The sequence below is a fragment of the Heloderma suspectum genome, chromosome 2 (assembly GCF_057233095.1).
Source record: "Heloderma suspectum isolate Gila_16-S chromosome 2, 16-S_ref, whole genome shotgun sequence".
Classification (NCBI taxonomy): Eukaryota; Metazoa; Chordata; class Lepidosauria; order Squamata; family Helodermatidae; genus Heloderma; species Heloderma suspectum.
This window is the reverse complement of record NC_139459.1, coordinates 93120841-93138617: the sequence shown is the minus strand read 5'-3', so window position 1 is coordinate 93138617 and position 17777 is coordinate 93120841. Positions and strand designations below refer to the sequence as shown.

The 17777-nt window shown below is 42.9% G+C and overlaps 1 protein-coding gene and 1 pseudogene across 2 annotated transcripts; both read right to left on the bottom strand.

Moving 5' to 3' along the window:
- Nucleotides 1–1743: 1743 nt before the first annotated feature.
- ISCA1 (iron-sulfur cluster assembly 1) lies at nucleotides 1744–14425 on the bottom strand. Of its 2 annotated transcripts, none has more exons than XM_084834160.1 (4): nucleotides 14236–14425; nucleotides 6709–6762; nucleotides 5463–5568; nucleotides 1744–4380 (listed from the first exon to the last, which is right to left on the bottom strand). In XM_084834160.1, exons 1-4 carry the CDS (start codon nucleotides 14314–14316, stop codon nucleotides 4232–4234), a joined length of 390 nt encoding a protein of 129 aa, XP_084690286.1. In that variant the 5' UTR covers nucleotides 14317–14425; the 3' UTR covers nucleotides 1744–4231. The 2 variants fall into 2 exon arrangements, with proteins under 2 accessions (XP_084690286.1, XP_084690285.1); XM_084834159.1 differs by lacking the exon at nucleotides 14236–14425 and adding an exon at nucleotides 7186–7386.
- Nucleotides 10025–11648, bottom strand: LOC146352494 (zinc finger and SCAN domain-containing protein 21-like; annotated as a pseudogene).
- Nucleotides 14426–17777: the final 3352 nt, after the last annotated feature.

The following is a 17777-nucleotide window of genomic DNA, read 5'->3' as shown; positions in this document are numbered from 1 at the left end:
CAGCGGCGAGGGCAGGGGCGGCAGCAATGGAGGCGGCAGCGGCGGCAGCTCAGGTAAGGGCCTGGCATGGCTGGGCCGGGAGTGCCAAAGCTCTGAAGTACACTGAGTGGTTTGGAGAGCCCCCAACCTGCTCCGGGCCACTTCGTGCCCCCTCCGCTTTGTCTTGGAAGGGGCTCAAAGTGACCTGAAGCAGCCCGCCCTCAACTTGGGGTTCAAGCCTCTGGCCGAAGCGGTGCACAGCCCTACTAAACATGCATAGCATTGCGCCTGTACTTAAACCTTTCATTAGATTTGGGTTTTTTCTGTGAACTGCATTCACGGGGAACCAACTGGTACATATTTAAAGTAATGTCTATATTGGCCCCACATGTGCACATTTAACATACAGAAATGCAACTTCAGAAGTGCTTGCATCAAACTCAGTTGTTTTTCAATAAAGTTTGCGTGTTTCTCGTGAAGAGACGCATTCTGTTTTGCAGTGCTGTTCTTCGTCCTCCCCACCCTCAGAACAGTACACATTGCAATGGATTTCCCTACCCCCGTTTTAATGTCTTCCTGTCCAGACTCTGGTCATAATCAACAAGTATGGCTTTTCACTAGGCATTTCGTTCACTTCCCATTCCCAGTTGTTGGTGAAACCATGACCAGTGTGAATGTTTTTCCTAAAAAGGGACATATATGTGCATACCAACATTGCTGTACATAGCAGTAAGAACCAATGATGCCGACTGATGGGAATCAGCCTTTGACAAGGCTTTCCCAACTTTTCTCTGTTTGACCAGTGTAGGGGATAAGGGACAGTAGAAGAAATGGCAGTGGGGCAGCTAAAGTAGGTGGTCTAACTATCACGAACCATGCCATAAGATTGCACACATATCTAGATACAAGGGTATAGGTCAGCATCCAGGGCATGCATAACGGGGAGGAAAGTGTCTTCTCCTGCCGTATCCAGAGTAGGAATGGTATAGTGACACTTAAGAATGGAAAAACCATACACTGTGAACAGTTGTAATCTATATTAACTGAACTGGAGGAGGTGGGTGGGTGGAATTTCCAAACGATCATTAAAATCGGTATGTGATTTCAACCTGTCAGAGAATAGCTTGCCTAAGACCACTCAGCGCAGTGGGTAGGGAACCTTTTTGGGACCGTGTGTCACATTCCCCCATGGGAAAGTGTGGGTAGGTGGGAGATGCATGCCAATGGTGGGCAAGGCCAGTACCAAAGGTAGGTTTGAACAGAGCCACCCTACCCCCCCAACACACATACATACTTATTATCTCTCTCTAACCATCCAGTTCTCTCTTTCCCCTTCTCTTCCTAGCTGCCTCCCCTCCTTACAGCATTTGGCTTTTAAAAAGCCTCCACTGACACCACTGGAAACTTTTAAAATGCCTAAATGCTGCATAAAGGGGATTTTCAGGAGGGAAGGTCACAGCACTTGGAAAGGGTTAGCCCTTCCATCCCAGCAGTCCCTGGAGGTCAGAGGTTTCCCGTCCCTGACCTAATGAGTTTATGGCAGAGGTGAGGTATGAACCAAGGACATGACAGTGTGTAGCTTTCTCTTCGCCACTACGCCACGCCCTTTCATCTATAAGTAGATAACAGGATGACTAAGACTGCAATGTTTTTAAATTCACTAGAAGCCCCCCAATCTAGAAATCCACATGACATTTAGGAAAGCAATATGGAATTCTAAAATTCGCATTTATGATTTGCTATAGAAACCTTTACAAATGGGTATTCCATGTTTACCAAAAGGTAGTTTATTACAACATGTCTACATTACAGTATTGCACACATTATAGACGATTAATAAAGTTACACTCTTTCATAAACTATTACTAACAAAAATTTACTTCAGATTTGTGCGTTAAGTACTCAAATATGACATTTTGTATTTTCATAGTATGGAAATGTACACTTTCACTCACAAGGCCTGTATACCAAAACACAGAATATACAACATCCCTCAATTAAAAAAAAAGATTGAGTACATCTACACCATTCTTACGTAGTGCTAGCTACATTCATAGTCCTCCCTCTGCCCATTAAAAGGCAGGCAAACCCTAGGGTTGTTCTCAATATGGAAGTTTAGATTGCAATAGCCCAACATTTTGCAGGGTAAAAAGCATGATTACATTTTGCAGGGTTTTACAAACATGCTTAGCAATGCTTGTAGCATTCTTAGACCTACTCTCAGCAACCAAAAAGCAACTGATTTTTTTTCATGGTAGTTGGGAATTCAACATGCCAACATCATACAGAATAATCTCTTTTTCTCCTTCCTCACTTGGATTATTTTCCTAGTTGCACTTAAACCTACTCTATAGAAACAGCGTATCCAAGTATTTCCTTTAAAGACAGGGAATTCTACAGCTTACTTGGCAGTTTGCTGCATTGCTGAACTGTTTTCACAGTTAGATTTCCCCCCCAGTATTTTGCTTAAATGAAGAATCCTGAATGAGAAGGACTGTGGCAACTGATAAGGGTACTTACAGTAATCTTGTACTGTAACACATGTAGCATCCTCCTAATAACACATTTCTCCCTCCCACACAGTAAGGCTAGTAAGAATGTCTGCTGACAGAAGATATAATTGAACATTATAGTTATAAAGAGCTTTGGAAACATTTAGGGCGCAATCCTATGCATGTTAAGAGAGAAGTAAGTCCTACAACTCCTAGCATTTGCCAGCCAGCATGACTGGCTGGGGGATGCTAGGAGTTGTAGGAGTTTTTCCCCCCCTATCTAAACATGAATAGAATTGTGCCCTTAGATGGATGAGAAAACAGCTTTAGCTTAAAAGAGATGAGAAGTAAAACAGTAACATTTTTAGATGTACAACATTATCTTAATTGTACGATCAGGCAAAACAAACCTTAAGATTAATTGTTTTATTCACGATATGAACCATAAGTAATCTTGTTAAAATACAATCGTACAGATCTTTAAAAAAAGGAATTACTCCTGCCTTCCTATTTGAAGTCATTAGCAGAACTCAAGTGTTTTACAAGCAGGATGTCCTGATCTTATTCAGATTGAGCTTTAACAAACATATTTATAAATTCAGACCATAAGCTGTTATGTAACAAAATTACATCTTCTGAAAAAAAATGTCTCTCTCGCTGCATGACCAGAACATTCAAAATGATATAGACCTGTAGAGAGAATCTGGATTCAGAATTAGCTTCTGGAGACTTTCATAGTTAATTAAAACAAGGGATGTTAAAAAACAACAACACCCCAAACAGAATTCTTCATTGCCTCTCTCAAAATCATAGTGGCAAGACTGTTCCTTAAAATACTGGTGGCTTTCCTAGAGGTGACAAAACATTTACAGAAGAAGAAAAAGAACCAGCATGAGGGAAAGGCACCATCTGTATCCAAATAAACAAGAGAAAATGTTCTCAAGTGCCAGAAGAAGCTCTGAAACAGAGGAAGCATTGACAAGATTTTGCAAGATATACGTGGAAAAAGATGAGTGGCCCCTGAGGAGGAATTATCTTTCTAAAACCCTTCAAGGTTATTAAAATGTCTTCTGGCACTTGGGAACATTTTCTCTTCTGTTTTTGAACAAAACATTCACACCTCTTACAAGAACTGAGATGAGGTGGGGGGTGGGGAGAAGAAGGGGCAGGATTTATGTATATGCTATCTGAAATGCAGATTAACTCACCTGAATCTATATACGCCCACAAGCCTCTCTGAAATCAAGTTTATATTTGAAGATACATACAAAAATATTTAAAAGGGGAACACTGGAATTTTTTCTAGTTTATGTGAGGTTTACTTTTGCTTTAAAGCACAGAAGTTAATTTTTAGGATGTATACAGTAGTATAATTCCTTCTAATCCAGGATATACAAGTGGAAATATGGCTATACTTAACAGTTTTCATGGTGTGTATTATGAAGAACTGGTGGGATGTTGCAGAGGGGAGACCATTAAGAGAAAAAACTGGAATTTTCTGCAAATCAAATTAGAGAAATATTACTGTATCTCAATATTGTCAGCTTTTGCAGACAAATCCACTTCTACTCTATCAAACTTTGAAAATATGCAAGGGCTGGAATTTAACACACAGATTACACTTTCAAAATGTACGTTTATTTTCCAGTAAAGGCAGCCATATTTTACAAAGCCTGAAGATCTAAAAAAAACACACATGCCAAGTGATTACTTTAGAAAGCAGATGTGGTGTCAAAAATCATGGAATTCATCCTGGTATTTTAGATATTAAAGCTTTCTCCACAACCACACGTTCCTTTGATGTTTGGATTATTGAAAACAAATTCACTGGACAGTTTGTCTTCTATATAGTCCATTTCAGTTCCTAGAAGTGTAAGCTGTGCTTTCTTTTCAATAAACACTCTAACACCTTGATAAAAGGAAGGGAAAAAATATCATGAGATTTCAAAGATTTTGTAAACTCTGGATCTATTTGCTTTATGCAAAACATCTAAGTGAGATTAAGAACTGATTAAGCCTTGTACTAGCAAGCATGATGCATCAACACAGTTTGAATATTTCATCCAGAGGCAAGCAATAAGCATCTCAAGCCTGGCTAAGTTACAGTTTAGGAAAGCGATTTTCTACAGACTTAGCTTGCCTTCAAAGAAACCTATGATTCTGTATGTGTGGTATGGGAGAGGACAGCTCACATTATTTACTGTACTGTCATCTATATCAACATGTCAGGGAGAGGTTCCTGGGACAGATTTTTGGCACACAGGGTAGAAGTATCTATGTGAAGATTTGCTGGTTACTGTCAGAGTGCGACCCTTATGTTACACACAAAACCGCTGTTTGTGAAGGTGGCAAAACATATTTGTGCAATCACTCTGAATGCTATTGCAGTGGACTGTGCAGATGATTCATTAACTTGATTTCTGTTTACATTCTGTTATTGCATGAAGTCTTAAGTTACGTTGTTTGTGATGGCTATTAGTCAAATACAATAAAATGTTCTTATCTGACTTAGCTTGCCTCAGACTCTTAACTTCACTTTGTAGAACCATTGTATGTATGTCCTGCTCTCACTGCAAACAAGATGCTTTATTCAGCAAGGTGCACTGTCTAGTTACTGACCAGCAGTCTTCTATTGCTGATTTATCTGTTCAGTCTCAGTAAGATGTCTTGATAAATTTAATTCCGATGGATTTTTTTCCAGTGTCCAAATTATAAGCCTAAAGAAGGTCACTCAAATGGGCTGCTCAAATATGTGGGACTTACTCATAACCAAGCACATTCAATTATTGGGCCTTTAATGACCAGTTACAGAACATTTAATTTTATAGCAAGAGAACATGTATATTTGAAGGAGTCCATTTATCAATGCAGTGGATTAGGATTACATCCAACTTTATAGACTCCTACGAGTGTAGTGCAAAGCTTGCATAACTATAATTGAATATGGTTGTAATTAAAAACTAACAACAACATTTGTCCAAACAAACTTACCATCCTGTACTACTTCTTCATCAGAGTCCCCTTTTGATTTTGTATATTCTAGTGTGTAGGAAAGTCCATTACAACCTCTTGTACGGACACCAACTTTAACTCCTACCTGAAAAATAAATGTTAATACTAAGGAATATTTTTGTATTAAGCTAAAAATACCATAGAACCAGAAATAGTTTTCAAACACTTTTACCATCATCAGAAGAGTTCTTCCTTTTAGTACAAATTCGCTATCATGATCGCAACATTGCTAGAGTGAATATCAAAAGTTTTTTTTAAAAAACCACACAATATTAACACTGCAAGCCTGGGCATTTAAAAAGCTACAGCCAAACAATACCTTAAAATTGTATGTCTCAAAAGAAATGTATCCAGAGAAAATTAATTAAGGCTGGAATCCTACACACATTTACCTATGTATAGGATTCCACTCTTAATGGGGAGAATGAGCCCATTGCTCTCTTCTCAGTAGACATGTACAGGATTGAGCTGTAAGCCAACTGGAGCCAGCTGCACAAGTTCGGCATGATGGGAGTCCCATTTGTTTCAATGGGACTAGACATAACTAACATTTGCAGGATTGGGGCCATGAGTACTTAGAACTATAAACAGAAATCAAAAAGCCTCTATAAATGGGATAAGGTCCAGAAAACTCTGCCACACGCACCTATGCTATGTATATACACTCTTAAAATAGCCAGGAAAGAATGTGTGTAATGCCAAGGCTTAAATCCAATGTCATGTGAGTGACCTTTCCCATGCAGCCCGAAAATCTGTTCCACAGTTTCCCAGCCCCCTGGAGCAGGTTTTGAGGGTGCACGGGGCAGAGAGGAAATCCTGCCCCCTCCCAGCAGAATGATGGTATTAAATCCCACCCTAATGGGAATAGTTTGCGAAGAATGAATGAATAACTTGCTACTCCAGAAATGTTTACGATACCAAAGAGCTCAACAAATTTCATTATATTTTGCAAAACACAGCTTGGAATTACAGAGGAGAAAAACAGTCCCACCGACAGCCCTTTTACCTTCCTCCATTGTTAAACATGCAGTTGCCAAATTAGCATTTTTGCAAGTTTCAGATATAAAGTTCACATCTGCATGTTTTCACTCTATTTATGAATTATCAAAATTACTATACATCATATATACTTCACATGATAGCCACCAGTGCTATATCAACAGTATATTGCGAGCTACTATTAAACAGGTAAGGAACGTCAGGTAGATCCTCCAGCTCTACTTACATGGTCAGGTCTGTCTTTAAGCAGTTGTTTTATTTTATTCACAGCAGATGGGGTCTGAAAGATATTTTCATTAATAGATTTGCATTAGATGAAAAATCAGTTGCATCCTGTTATGATCGACCAAATCCAATTTTACTTTCATGGCCTTCAGAATCTACTTTCAGTGCAAATTCTCATATCTCACAATCAATGTCTTAGACTAACAATTCACAAATGAATAGCCCAAGCAAATGATTTGATTTCTTGAGATTTTAGGATTAGGTTCTAACTAGTGATAGGTGGACTGCTCTTGGCTTAATTTAGAATTGGGCTCAGCAAACAGAGCTATTAAAAAACCAACAACAAGCAGAATGTCAGCTCCCCGCAGTCCAATTCCAAAATTCAATTGCCACAATCCAAATGGTATCAAATGCCGTCCTTCAGTCCCTACCTTGCACAAGCCCAGCCTGCCCACTGCCTCCCTCCTTTTCCATTTACCTGGCTTGACGGCAGCTGTAGTAGCGACAGCAGTGGAGGTCTCAATTCTCCCTCTCTAGCCCCCTGAAAGGTGCATGGTAACTTTGGAGGCCCCAAGGGCATGGGAAATATAGCTTTCCCAGGGTGCCCATGTCATTGGTATGAACCTCAAGTGCCTTGGAGACTACATATCACAGGGCTCCATGGACCTAGGATAGTGCCAGTGCAATGCGCAAGGCACATCAGCTCAGATTTTAATCCAAGTTCAAGTAAAATATTTTGGGGAAATTGAGTTTGCTTTGTACTGAAGATAAGCAATTAGGAGCTAGACAAATTGGTATTCCAAACCAAGTAATCATGAACTTTGGCGACATGCACATAATTGAAGGTATTGGTCAGAACTAGTGATGTTGCCAAAGATCATGATTTCAGGTGACTTTCACACATAGATTTTTAGAAACATGGACTTCTAGTTTTCACAAACACTGTAGCATAGCTATAAAGGAATACCCAGTGGAAGTAGAAACTATTGACAGGTTCCCATTTAACTTCAGAAAAGTGTAAAAAGGAAATAAACCGCATTATCCAGTCTTTCCCAACCTGTTACTCTTCAGATGTTTTGGACTTCAATTCCCATCAGCCCCAGCTAACATGACCAAAGGTCAGGAGTGCTGGGAGTTGTGGTCCAAAACATCTAGAGGGCACTAGGTTGGGGAAGGCTGGCATAATATGTTTGTATATAGTGAAGATACAAAATTGCAATGAGATATTTTTGCTGTTGGGTGTCAAGTAACATAAATCTTTATCAGCTTGTGTTAATTCCAGTGTGCATACACCAAAAGTAGTAGATATTGTCATATAAAGATCACTTTACAATGTTGTACCCCTCTTGTACTAAAAAAGCAAAAGATGCCTGTATTAAATTGCAAACACAACAGGAATAATCATTTTCTGGAAGTTCAAACTTTAGACTCCATCAGAAATTTTGCTATAGGTTACCATGTCACAACCTCGAATTCTCCATGTGTCTTAGATCTACAGCTGAATTTGGAAATGAGGCGCCTGTAGCATCTCCCATTCACTTTTCCCCTGATCCTTTTATCTACCCAGTCTCCCATGCTTACCCTGGAATCTTACCCAATTTCCCTGCCCAATATGGGAGCAGATGGAAGGACAGAAGTGTGGTGGGGGGGGGAGTAGGTCAGCAAAGTCATGATTCTCTCATCCCTCAGTTTAGCAGTGGACTTAAAAGTTATAGAGAGAATTGCCAAGTTGCTACAGGGTAATCATTTTGCTAAAGCTAATATTAAAATAATAGCGTCTTTTACAACACAACATTATTTACTACAAGGGATTTCCATTTAATTTTCAAACAATCCATTTTTATATTTTAAAATCCCTGAGAAATTATCCTTTTATTGTTCAGTTTGAAGAAAGCCATAATAAAATTAAGCATTTCACCATGCAAGTCTATACATGAATACTTGGAAGCAAGCCTCATGGTTTTCAGTCAGGGCCAGCACGATTCCACTGGTCCCTCAGCACAGTGTTGCCAAAGGCGCCTGCTGGTGAAGCCCACCTCTTGCTGCCACCGAAACTCCCCAGCTGCTTGCCTGCCACAGCCGCTCACCTGTCAACTGACCCATCCACCTGCCCACTGCAGCCCCTCGCCTACCCACTGATCCTTCCACCCACCAAAGCAGCATCTGATTGGTTCCAATCACTGCTACTCAAAATGTAATTTAAAAAATATATATTTTAAAATGGGGTGATGTGGGGCCACCTTGGTGGGTGAGGATGTTGGTAGGGGCCCTTCCAAGCCTCTGGGACCTTGGCAGCTGCCTGCTTATGCTAACCCCCGACACTGGGCCTGTTTTCAATGGAATTTATTCCCAGTAAGTGCATATGCTGCCTCAGATAATTTTAAAACCCGCAACTACTGTTTTTGGTGCTTTTGAAATGTCATGCACAGCGATTCTTATGCCATAAATATACCCCTAAATCTGTTTCATAAGCTTGTACCTTTAAGTTGATAGTAATCAGTGGTCCCACAGTCTGGCAAATGATGGAGCGAGAGAGAGAATGCTGACTTTGTTTTTCGTTATCAATTTCAAAAGAACAACTATACTTTGGTTAGCATCATAAACAGCCCATTCTCACTAATCATGGATGTGGCATTCATACTCTTCTAATCACAGTTAACATTAAAACAGATGAGAAGGCAATGCAAGCAGTACCCTCTTCTCATGCTGTGTAGGCCGTGCATTCTATCCAAAAGTGGAAGGGAAGATTGCTTGTGTGTGTGTACATGCTGCCGTGAGCTTGTGGAAAGATGGCTAAGTGGCTATAACAAATAAGTAATTGCATCAGCTGGCCTCACCCCCCACACACTTTGTGCTGGGCAGAATATGAGAATAGGCTCAGTATGGGTAGGGGAGAAGATTCTGTCACTGTTTTACCACACAATTCTCTTCCATTAAAAAAATACATTGTTTCATGAAATTAGTAACTTAATGAATGGCCACAACACCCATCGAACTGGGTAACTTTATAAAGTTGTAATTAACTGTTTTCAGATTACTATAGCTCCCTTCTCAAGTTCTGTCTATATATTCTATCAAAGTATGCAGAGAGAGTGGGATGTGTGACTGCTGGCTTGGCCTTTCAGCTTTATGCTTTCAGAGGACCAAGTAAGCTGCATTTCATTTTTTATTTGAAATATTTCTCAGCCAACTTTTAGGCCAAAACATCATCCTAATGTAACCTACATGGAAGTATAGCACTAAACAATTTCAGCAACAGACATTTGCTATTATTTTATTCCCTTATATCAGATATAAAAATATACAGAATGACCAAGATCTTGTGACCAGTCTGATCACAGTTCTTTACTCGCTCCATTTCAAAGCCATAACTCAGTAGTTTCTTATACATCCTTATTTTCCAAAGAAAATGGTTATACAGTTTCTCTAGAGTGCATTTTCTCATGTTTGGCAAGGTTTCCCTTCTGACTAAAGCTTTTCCCACATTCCACGCACATAAATGGTCTCACTCCAGTGTGGATTCTCTCATATATCATAAGGTTTCCCTTCTCACTGAAGCTTTTCCCACACTTTGAGCACCTGTATGGCTTCTCGCCAGTATGGTCTCTCTCATTCTTAAAAGCTCCCTTCTGACCAAAAGCTTTCCCACACTCTGAGCATTTATATGCTTTCTTTCTTGGTTTGGATCTCTCATGCACTCCAAGGTCTGAGCTCCAACTTCCAGAGAGGTGGAGCTTTTGGCATGCTCTGGTAATCTGCCAATCAAATTTACCTTTCACACTGGGAAGGCTTATCCATCCTCTTCTCTAGGCTATCTAACTGCTCCCGGCCAATTCCCACAGTTTATTCCTGTTTCATAATTCTGGGAAACATTGCTTCCCCTTGGCAATGAATCTTTTGATTCCACTTGCCCTAGGCTCTCCTGCTGAAGATTGTCTTCCTTGATCTCAAGGACCTGCTGCTCTCCCAATGACCTCTCTTCTTCATCTTGCTCCTCCTTGTAGAGTTGTTGCCTTTTCCAGGAATCTGGTAGCTGAACCTGGCCTTCCTTAAAAGACTATACTACTGCCAAAGGCTGTGGCACCAGAAACTGCTCTTCTAGCCTCATGGCTTCTTTCTGCTTTACCAGGAAGTCTTCAGCCAGGAACACGGCCTGGGCACAGGTGTCTGGGCCACATTCTGACCCAGCTCTGCATTTCCTGGGGCAGGGCAGTCAGGAACTGCTCCAGGATCAGCACCTCCAGGATCTGTTCCTTGGTGTGTGTCTCCACTTTCAGCCACTGACAGCAAAGCTCCTGAAGCTGGCTATAGATGCCTCTTGGTCCCTCTGTTTCCTGACAGCAGAACTGTATGAAGAGCTGACGCTGCCTCCCTCTGGTGTTGGCCTCCCTTTGGAAGATGGCTGCCTTCACTTTCCCATAGTCTCCCCTGTCTTGGATACTGAGGCTGCTGAAGGCCTGCTCAGCCTCTCCGCTAAGGGCAGGCAGGAGGAAGGGCACCCCCACTGGTCCTGAGGCCACCAGCATGCTGATGCAACTTGCTAGAAGGAGGCCAGAAAAACCTTAGCATCATCCCATGGTGTGGGCTCCTCAGGTATATGTATGTTCTCCCATCCTGAGTGAGGAGCCTGAAGTGTCTCCAGGAACTCCTGCACTGGGCTTCCCGGCATTCCTGTAGTTCCTCTCCTGGTTCATGTTTAACCTGCTGTGGAGATGCCAGTTTGTAATTCTCTAGTCCCCTCTACATGTACAACCTCTAGGTCATTAAGATTAACATAATGACCTGTAGGTCATTATGTACAACAGGGTCATTAAGCATGACTGGGAATCCTGGTGCAACCAGGGTTCCAATTGCACATACACATGTAGAACCTGTTCTCACCTTCCACTGAACAGGAAGGAGGGGGAGGGAGCAGTGGGCATGATCCCACTTCCCATCCATCCAGTGATTTAACACAGGCACAGGATATGCAACAAGGGTTTATACCTGGAAAATAACTATATATCTGGGGCACAGCCCTTTAGGCATGCTAAAATTAACGTTAACTGTTTTCAGTGCATATCTTTTTTCTTAAAATGTAAAGGAAGTACATGTTATGGCATTATAATGTCTTAATCTTGTTAAGGGTGAACGTGGAGAGTGCAAAAGCTGGTTTGAAACTCAACATTAAAAAAACGAAGATCATGGCATCTGTCCCCATCACTTCCTGGCATATAGAAGGGGAAGAAATGGAAGCAGTGACAGATTTTACTTTCTTGGGCTCCAAGATCACCAGAGATGGTGACTGTAGCCATGAAATTAAAAGACGCTTGCTCCTTGGGAGGAAAGCTATGGCAAACCTAGACAGCATAGTAAGAAGCAGAGACATCACCTTGCCGACAAAGGTCCATCTAATCAAAGCTATGGTTTTCCCAGTAGTAATGTATGGCTGTGAGAGCTGGACTATAAGGAAGGCTGAGCGCCAAAGAATTGATGCTTTCGAACTGTGGTGCTGGAGAAGACTCTTACGAGTCCCCTGGACTGCAAGGACGTCAAATCAGTCAATCCTAAAGGAAATCAACCCTGAGTGCTCATTGGAAGGACAGATGCTGAAGATGAAGCTCCAATATTTTGGCCACTTAATGCAAAGAGAAAACTCTCTGGAAAAAGACCGTGATGCTGGGAAAGACTGAAGGCAAAAGGAGAAGGGGACGACAGAGGATGAGATGGCTAGATAGCATCACCGATGCAATGAATATGAACTTGAGCACACTCCGAGAGAGAGCGCAGGACAGGAAGGCCTGGCATGCTATGGTCCATGGGGTCACGAAGAGTCGGACACGACTGAACGACTGAACAACAACAAAATGTTTACAAGTATTCTAGTAAAAACAGTTCCCAATTAAAGCTTTGTATTCTTGAATACAGTGTTTAAACCAGAGTGTTTTATTGATTTTTTTCTAGTTAAATATTTCAGTGCAAAAATGTTTGGCTATTAGAAAAACTATTTATACAGCACATAAAGTTAATATAGTGTAGTTTAAAAATTTTGTTTACTAAATATGTTAAACATGTTAAATCACATCCTAATTCATTTACAGCATTGGGAATCTTTTCAATTATTTTTTTTTTCCTTGGAAAAGCCACATCACTGAACAGGCTATATTCAAGTAGAGCAGGGGTGCAGTCTGGGGCCATGCCCCATTTCAAAGACGCTATCAGGGGCCACATTCCAGTGGCGGGTGGGGGCAAAGGGGGCAGAGTCAAAATACCAAAAATACCAGAATATTTTAGCTTAAAGCTCTTACCACCAGTAATTAAGTCTTAGGAGAGGCATTGAACCTTTTTAATTGGAGGGGCCCCCCAAAACTGCCCCAAAGCCTGGAAACCACCAAATGATTGGTGACTGGGGGAAAGAGGGTGGGGCCTTCCAGGGAACTGTGGAGGGGCAGACTGGGAAACCTGGAAGGGCAGACTGGCCCCCAGGCCTGAGGTTTTGCGCCCCTGGCATAGAGACAGTACTCAAGATCAGGAAACCTTGTCGCATCAGCATCCTCAGTTACAAGTCGGTATAGACCCCCATGTATATCTGATTGTGTATAAGGCCCTTTCTCACATTCTGCCCAACATATGGAAGTCAGAGGAGGGTCAAGGGCAGCAGACATATGTAGGTCAGGGGAGGGGCCCACAGGTGCAATCCTGCTCTCCTCCATGGATTCATTGAACATGCAGGCCAGAATATGAGGACTTCTGCAGGGCCAAACCCCAAGATGTCTAGGTTACTGATACTTGGTTTCACCCAGGACGAATTTATTTCACATAAGAGACTTTCATAAGGTAGAGCTTTTCTCAGAAGCCCTATGATCCTTTACATCTAGTCACCTTAGCTGAGACATGACGACTTGCCAAAGAAAATGCCTAAGTTACATTAAACAAAAGCTTAGAAAGCAACAGGACAACAGAAAAGCTATACGACATAACCTGCAACAGCCCTGCAAGCACTTCATGGAAAACAGGGTTGCCCCCACCCTTTCTTTTTGGTGACTGGCAAGACCAGTCCAGCCTTCCTCAACTTGGTGCCCTCGAAATATAATGGACTACAACTCCCAGAATCCCCCAACTTCCACAATCCCTGTTTAACAGCTATGGCTGAATGGCTGTATTACGTGACTAAATAATACATCTGAACTGAACTCGATTAATAGTTGCGGGAGTAGCACTGCAGAGCCTAAAAAGCCATAAAACGCTTCCCCAGGAGAATTCCTGCCTGCTGTAAGTATAGGGTCACTACCAGGGCAAATAGAAAGAAAAAAAAGGTGGCACCCAGAAAAATGACCGAGGCGTCACCAGTTCGCGCCGGGGGCTCCGAGGCTACCTCTCCTCCCAGCAGCCCCACTGAACGTCGTCTACAAGAACGCGCCACCAGTGCGCCTGCGCAACACGCTTGTTTACCAACCGGTAGAGCGCCCAGAAGCCCCACCCCCACCCCGCGCCGTGGAAGAGGGGAAGGCGCGTGCCTAGTCGCGCCTCCCCCAAATATAACACTGACCAACGTAAGGGCAGCTCTGGTAGCTTGAATCTTCCTCTTGCTCACGGCCCGGACGGTGGCCCTGACCATCGAAGAGGCCATGTCTCCGGCTCTCCCCCGGCCCCCTCAGCCCCGTCCTCTGATGTTGTCCATGGACACGGCGAACGAAGGGAGGCAAAACGCGACGTCCCGGCGCGCTATTTACGTCACCGGGGGTGGGGCGGGTGCTCGAGGACTGTTCACTCCTATTGGGCATTTAGTGCGCCAATAGGAATTCAGCTTGGCCTCAGCCGTGACAGATGCGTTTCGGTCTCCCGCCCCTTTTCAGCACGACCAGCCAATCCGCGGGGGAGAAAGTGCTGAGGGGCGCCGGGAAGGATTCGGTTCCGGCTTGACTGGGCGCTGAGGGCGCCCTCTTCTCCAGGAGCCGCCAGTCGCCCCGAGGCAGCATTACGTAGAGCAAATTACACTTAACCGGCTCCTGTCAGGGTCGGATGATATATAGAACTATCTAGTATTAGTATAAACCCCGTTTTAATTCGTTATCGTATTTCCTGTCGACCTGGTCCCCTCCGGATGTGTTGGACTACAACTCCCGGTATCCCACAGCCAGCTATGCTGGCTACGGGAGGCTGGGAGTGTAGTCCAACACGTCCGGAGGGGGCCAGGTTGCAGAAAACTGGCTCAAACTGATACGAAGGGTTTTATCCAGTTGGATGTCCCATTCATTTCAATGGATCTGTTCCAAGTAGGACTAACATTGGATACAACCCAAGGGTTGCAATCCTCTACCTGGAAGCAGCACTGAACTTAATGGGACTTCCTTCTGGATAGATATAGGATTGCACTGTAAGGCTTGCTATCCAATTAGCCCTTCACTTGTGAGTAAATCCCACTTAAGTCAGTGGTATTAACTTTAGAATAAACATGGGAAAGGCAGAGGAAAGAAATGGTTGTTCAGCTATTAAATAAGGATGGCAAAATGATAACAGATGACAAAGAAAAGGCAGAGGTGCTCAATTCCTACTTTGGCTCAGTCTTCTCCCAAAAGAGGGTCTATGACCCCCCTGGCAAAGGCGAAGTACAGGCTGAAGGGGCAGGATTGCAGCTTGAGATCGACAGGCATATGGTCAAGGAACACCTCATTACTTTGAATGAGTGCAAATCTCCAGGGCCAGATGAACTGCATCCTAGAGTCATAAAGGAACTGGCAGAAGAACTCTCAGAACCGCTGTCTATTCTCTTTGAGAAATCATGGAGGACCGGGGAAGTGCCAGATGACTGGAGGAGGGCTAACGTTGTCCCTATCTTCAAAAAGGGTAAAAAGGAGGAACCTGGGAACTACAGACCAGTCAGTCTGACATCAATCCCTGGGAAAATTCTGGAGCAGATCATAAAGCAATCCATCTGGAAGCACCTTGACATCAATGCCGTGATTACTCGAAGCCAACATGGATTTGTCAAAAACAAGTCCTGCCAGACAAATCTGATCTCATTTTTTGATCAAGTCACCTCCCTTGTAGACCGTGGGAATGCTGTAGACATCATATACCTCGACTTCAGCAAAGCTTTCGACAAAGTGCCCCATGATATCCTGATGAGCAAACTTGCTCGAAGTGGGCTAGATGAAACAACGATCATGTGGATCCACAGTTGGCTACAGAATCGGACTCAAAGAGTGCTTATCAATGGGACCTTCTCAAGCTGGGGAGAGGTAACGAGTGGGGTACCGCAGGGCTCAGTCCTGGGCCCAGTGCTCTTCAACATTTTTATTAATGACTTGGAGGAGGAGATGCAGGGAATGCTGATCAAATTTGCAGATGACACAAAATTGGGAGGGATAGCTAATACTTTGGAAGACAGAAACAAAATTCAAAGTGATCTGTATAGACTGGAGTGCTGGGCAGAAAACAACAGAATGGCATTTAATAGGGACAAATGCCAAGTTCTGCACCTAGGAAAAAGAAACCAAATGCACAGTTACAAGATGGGGGATACGTGGCTCAACCACACTACGAGCGAGAAGGATCTTGGAATTGTCGTCGATCACAAGCTGAATATGAGCCAACAATGTGATGTGGCTGCAAAAAAGGCAAATGCTATTTTGGGCTGCATTAATAGAAGCATCGCTTCCAAATCCCGGGAAGTACTAGTTCCCCTCTACTCAGCACTGGTTAGGCCTCATCTGGACTATTGTGTCCAGTTCTGGGCACCACACTTTAAGAAGGATGCAGACAAGCTGGAGAGGGTTCAAAGGAGGGCAACAAAGATGATCAGGGGACTGGAAACAAAGCCCTATGAAGAGAGACTGAAAGAACTGGGCATGTTTAGCCTTGAGAAGAGAAGACTGAGGGGAGATATGATAGCACTCTTCAAGTACTTGAAAGGTTGTCACAGAGAAGAAGGCCAGGATCTCTTCTTGATCATCCCAGAGTGCAGGACACGGAATAATGGGCTCAAGTTACAGGAAGCCAGATTCCGGCTGAACATCAGGAAAAACTTCCTGAGTGTCAGAGCAATACGGCAATGGAACCAATTACCTGGGGAGGTGGTGGGCTCTCCCACACTGGAGGCCTTTAAGACGAGGCTGGACAGCCATTTGTCAGGGATGCTCTGACTTGGATTCCTGCATTGAGCAGGGGGTTGGACTCGATGGCCTTGTAGGCCCCTTCCAACCCTACTATTCTATGATTCTATGGAGAGGATTGCCCTCCAGATGTGTTGGACTACAAAAGGACCTGAAATAAATTGGCATCTCATTCAAAGTTACCGTCAAATAAGTTCTCAGTAGCTGGGAGGTCTCTTGTAAAAAAACAATGCACTGTGAATTAGGCTCAGGCTCACCTGATGCCCGCTGCCCCACCCCATCCTCATATGCTTCTTTCAGTTGCTGCTCTCGGGGGAAGGCAGTTTGTTTATACATCTGAACTGTCCAACTGGTTTGTGCAGCCTCTCAAAAAGGATGTGCAAACTGATCATGGGCAGAGCACTTTGCCAGTCACCATGTAGCAGCAAAACTAGTTTGTGCAAAAGCTGAACCTGATTAAAAACGGTACTGGAAGGAGAAAATTGGGATGGAGGCTCATTTATAAATTGCCAAAACATGGAGATACCTATGAACCAACACAATAATTCAGTAATGCTGGTGGTGTGAATTCCATCATGGCATTCTTGATTTGGGTGAAGTGAGGTTGTTTGTTTGCTTGTATGTCTTTTATTCTGTAGCTATTCTTGTAGTAAAGTCTCTTAGAAAACCAAGTCTACTGAAGATAATATTCCAGTTAGTACCACCAAAATTAAGCAAACCACTTGCATTTACTTCTGCTTTGCTTCCATATGCTTAAGGACTGGATTGTCCTTAAGAATCCAGTATTCAGCAGACAAACTGACATCAATTTATCATTTTTACCTTTGAGATAATAAATTAAAACAGCTAATCTAAGCAAAGTTTTTATCATTGTTTAAATATGGATTTGTTTTGTAAAGGACTTGAGGGCATTTGTCAAAGGCCTGGCCAGGGTACGAGTCTTGTTAAATTAATGAACAGAGCTTTACTAAGAAGC

Coding starts and splice junctions, on each gene's coding strand:
- ISCA1 (XM_084834159.1), bottom strand. CDS start 7,287: ATGCCCTTGGGGCCTCCAAAGTTACCATGCACCTTTCAGGGGGCTAGA. Junction 6,763..7,185: donor TACAGCTGCCGTCAAGCCAG/GTAAATGGAAAA, acceptor AATATCTTTCAG/ACCCCATCTGCTGTGAATAA. Junction 5,569..6,708: donor TTAAAGACAGACCTGACCAT/GTAAGTAGAGCT, acceptor TTTATTTTTCAG/GTAGGAGTTAAAGTTGGTGT.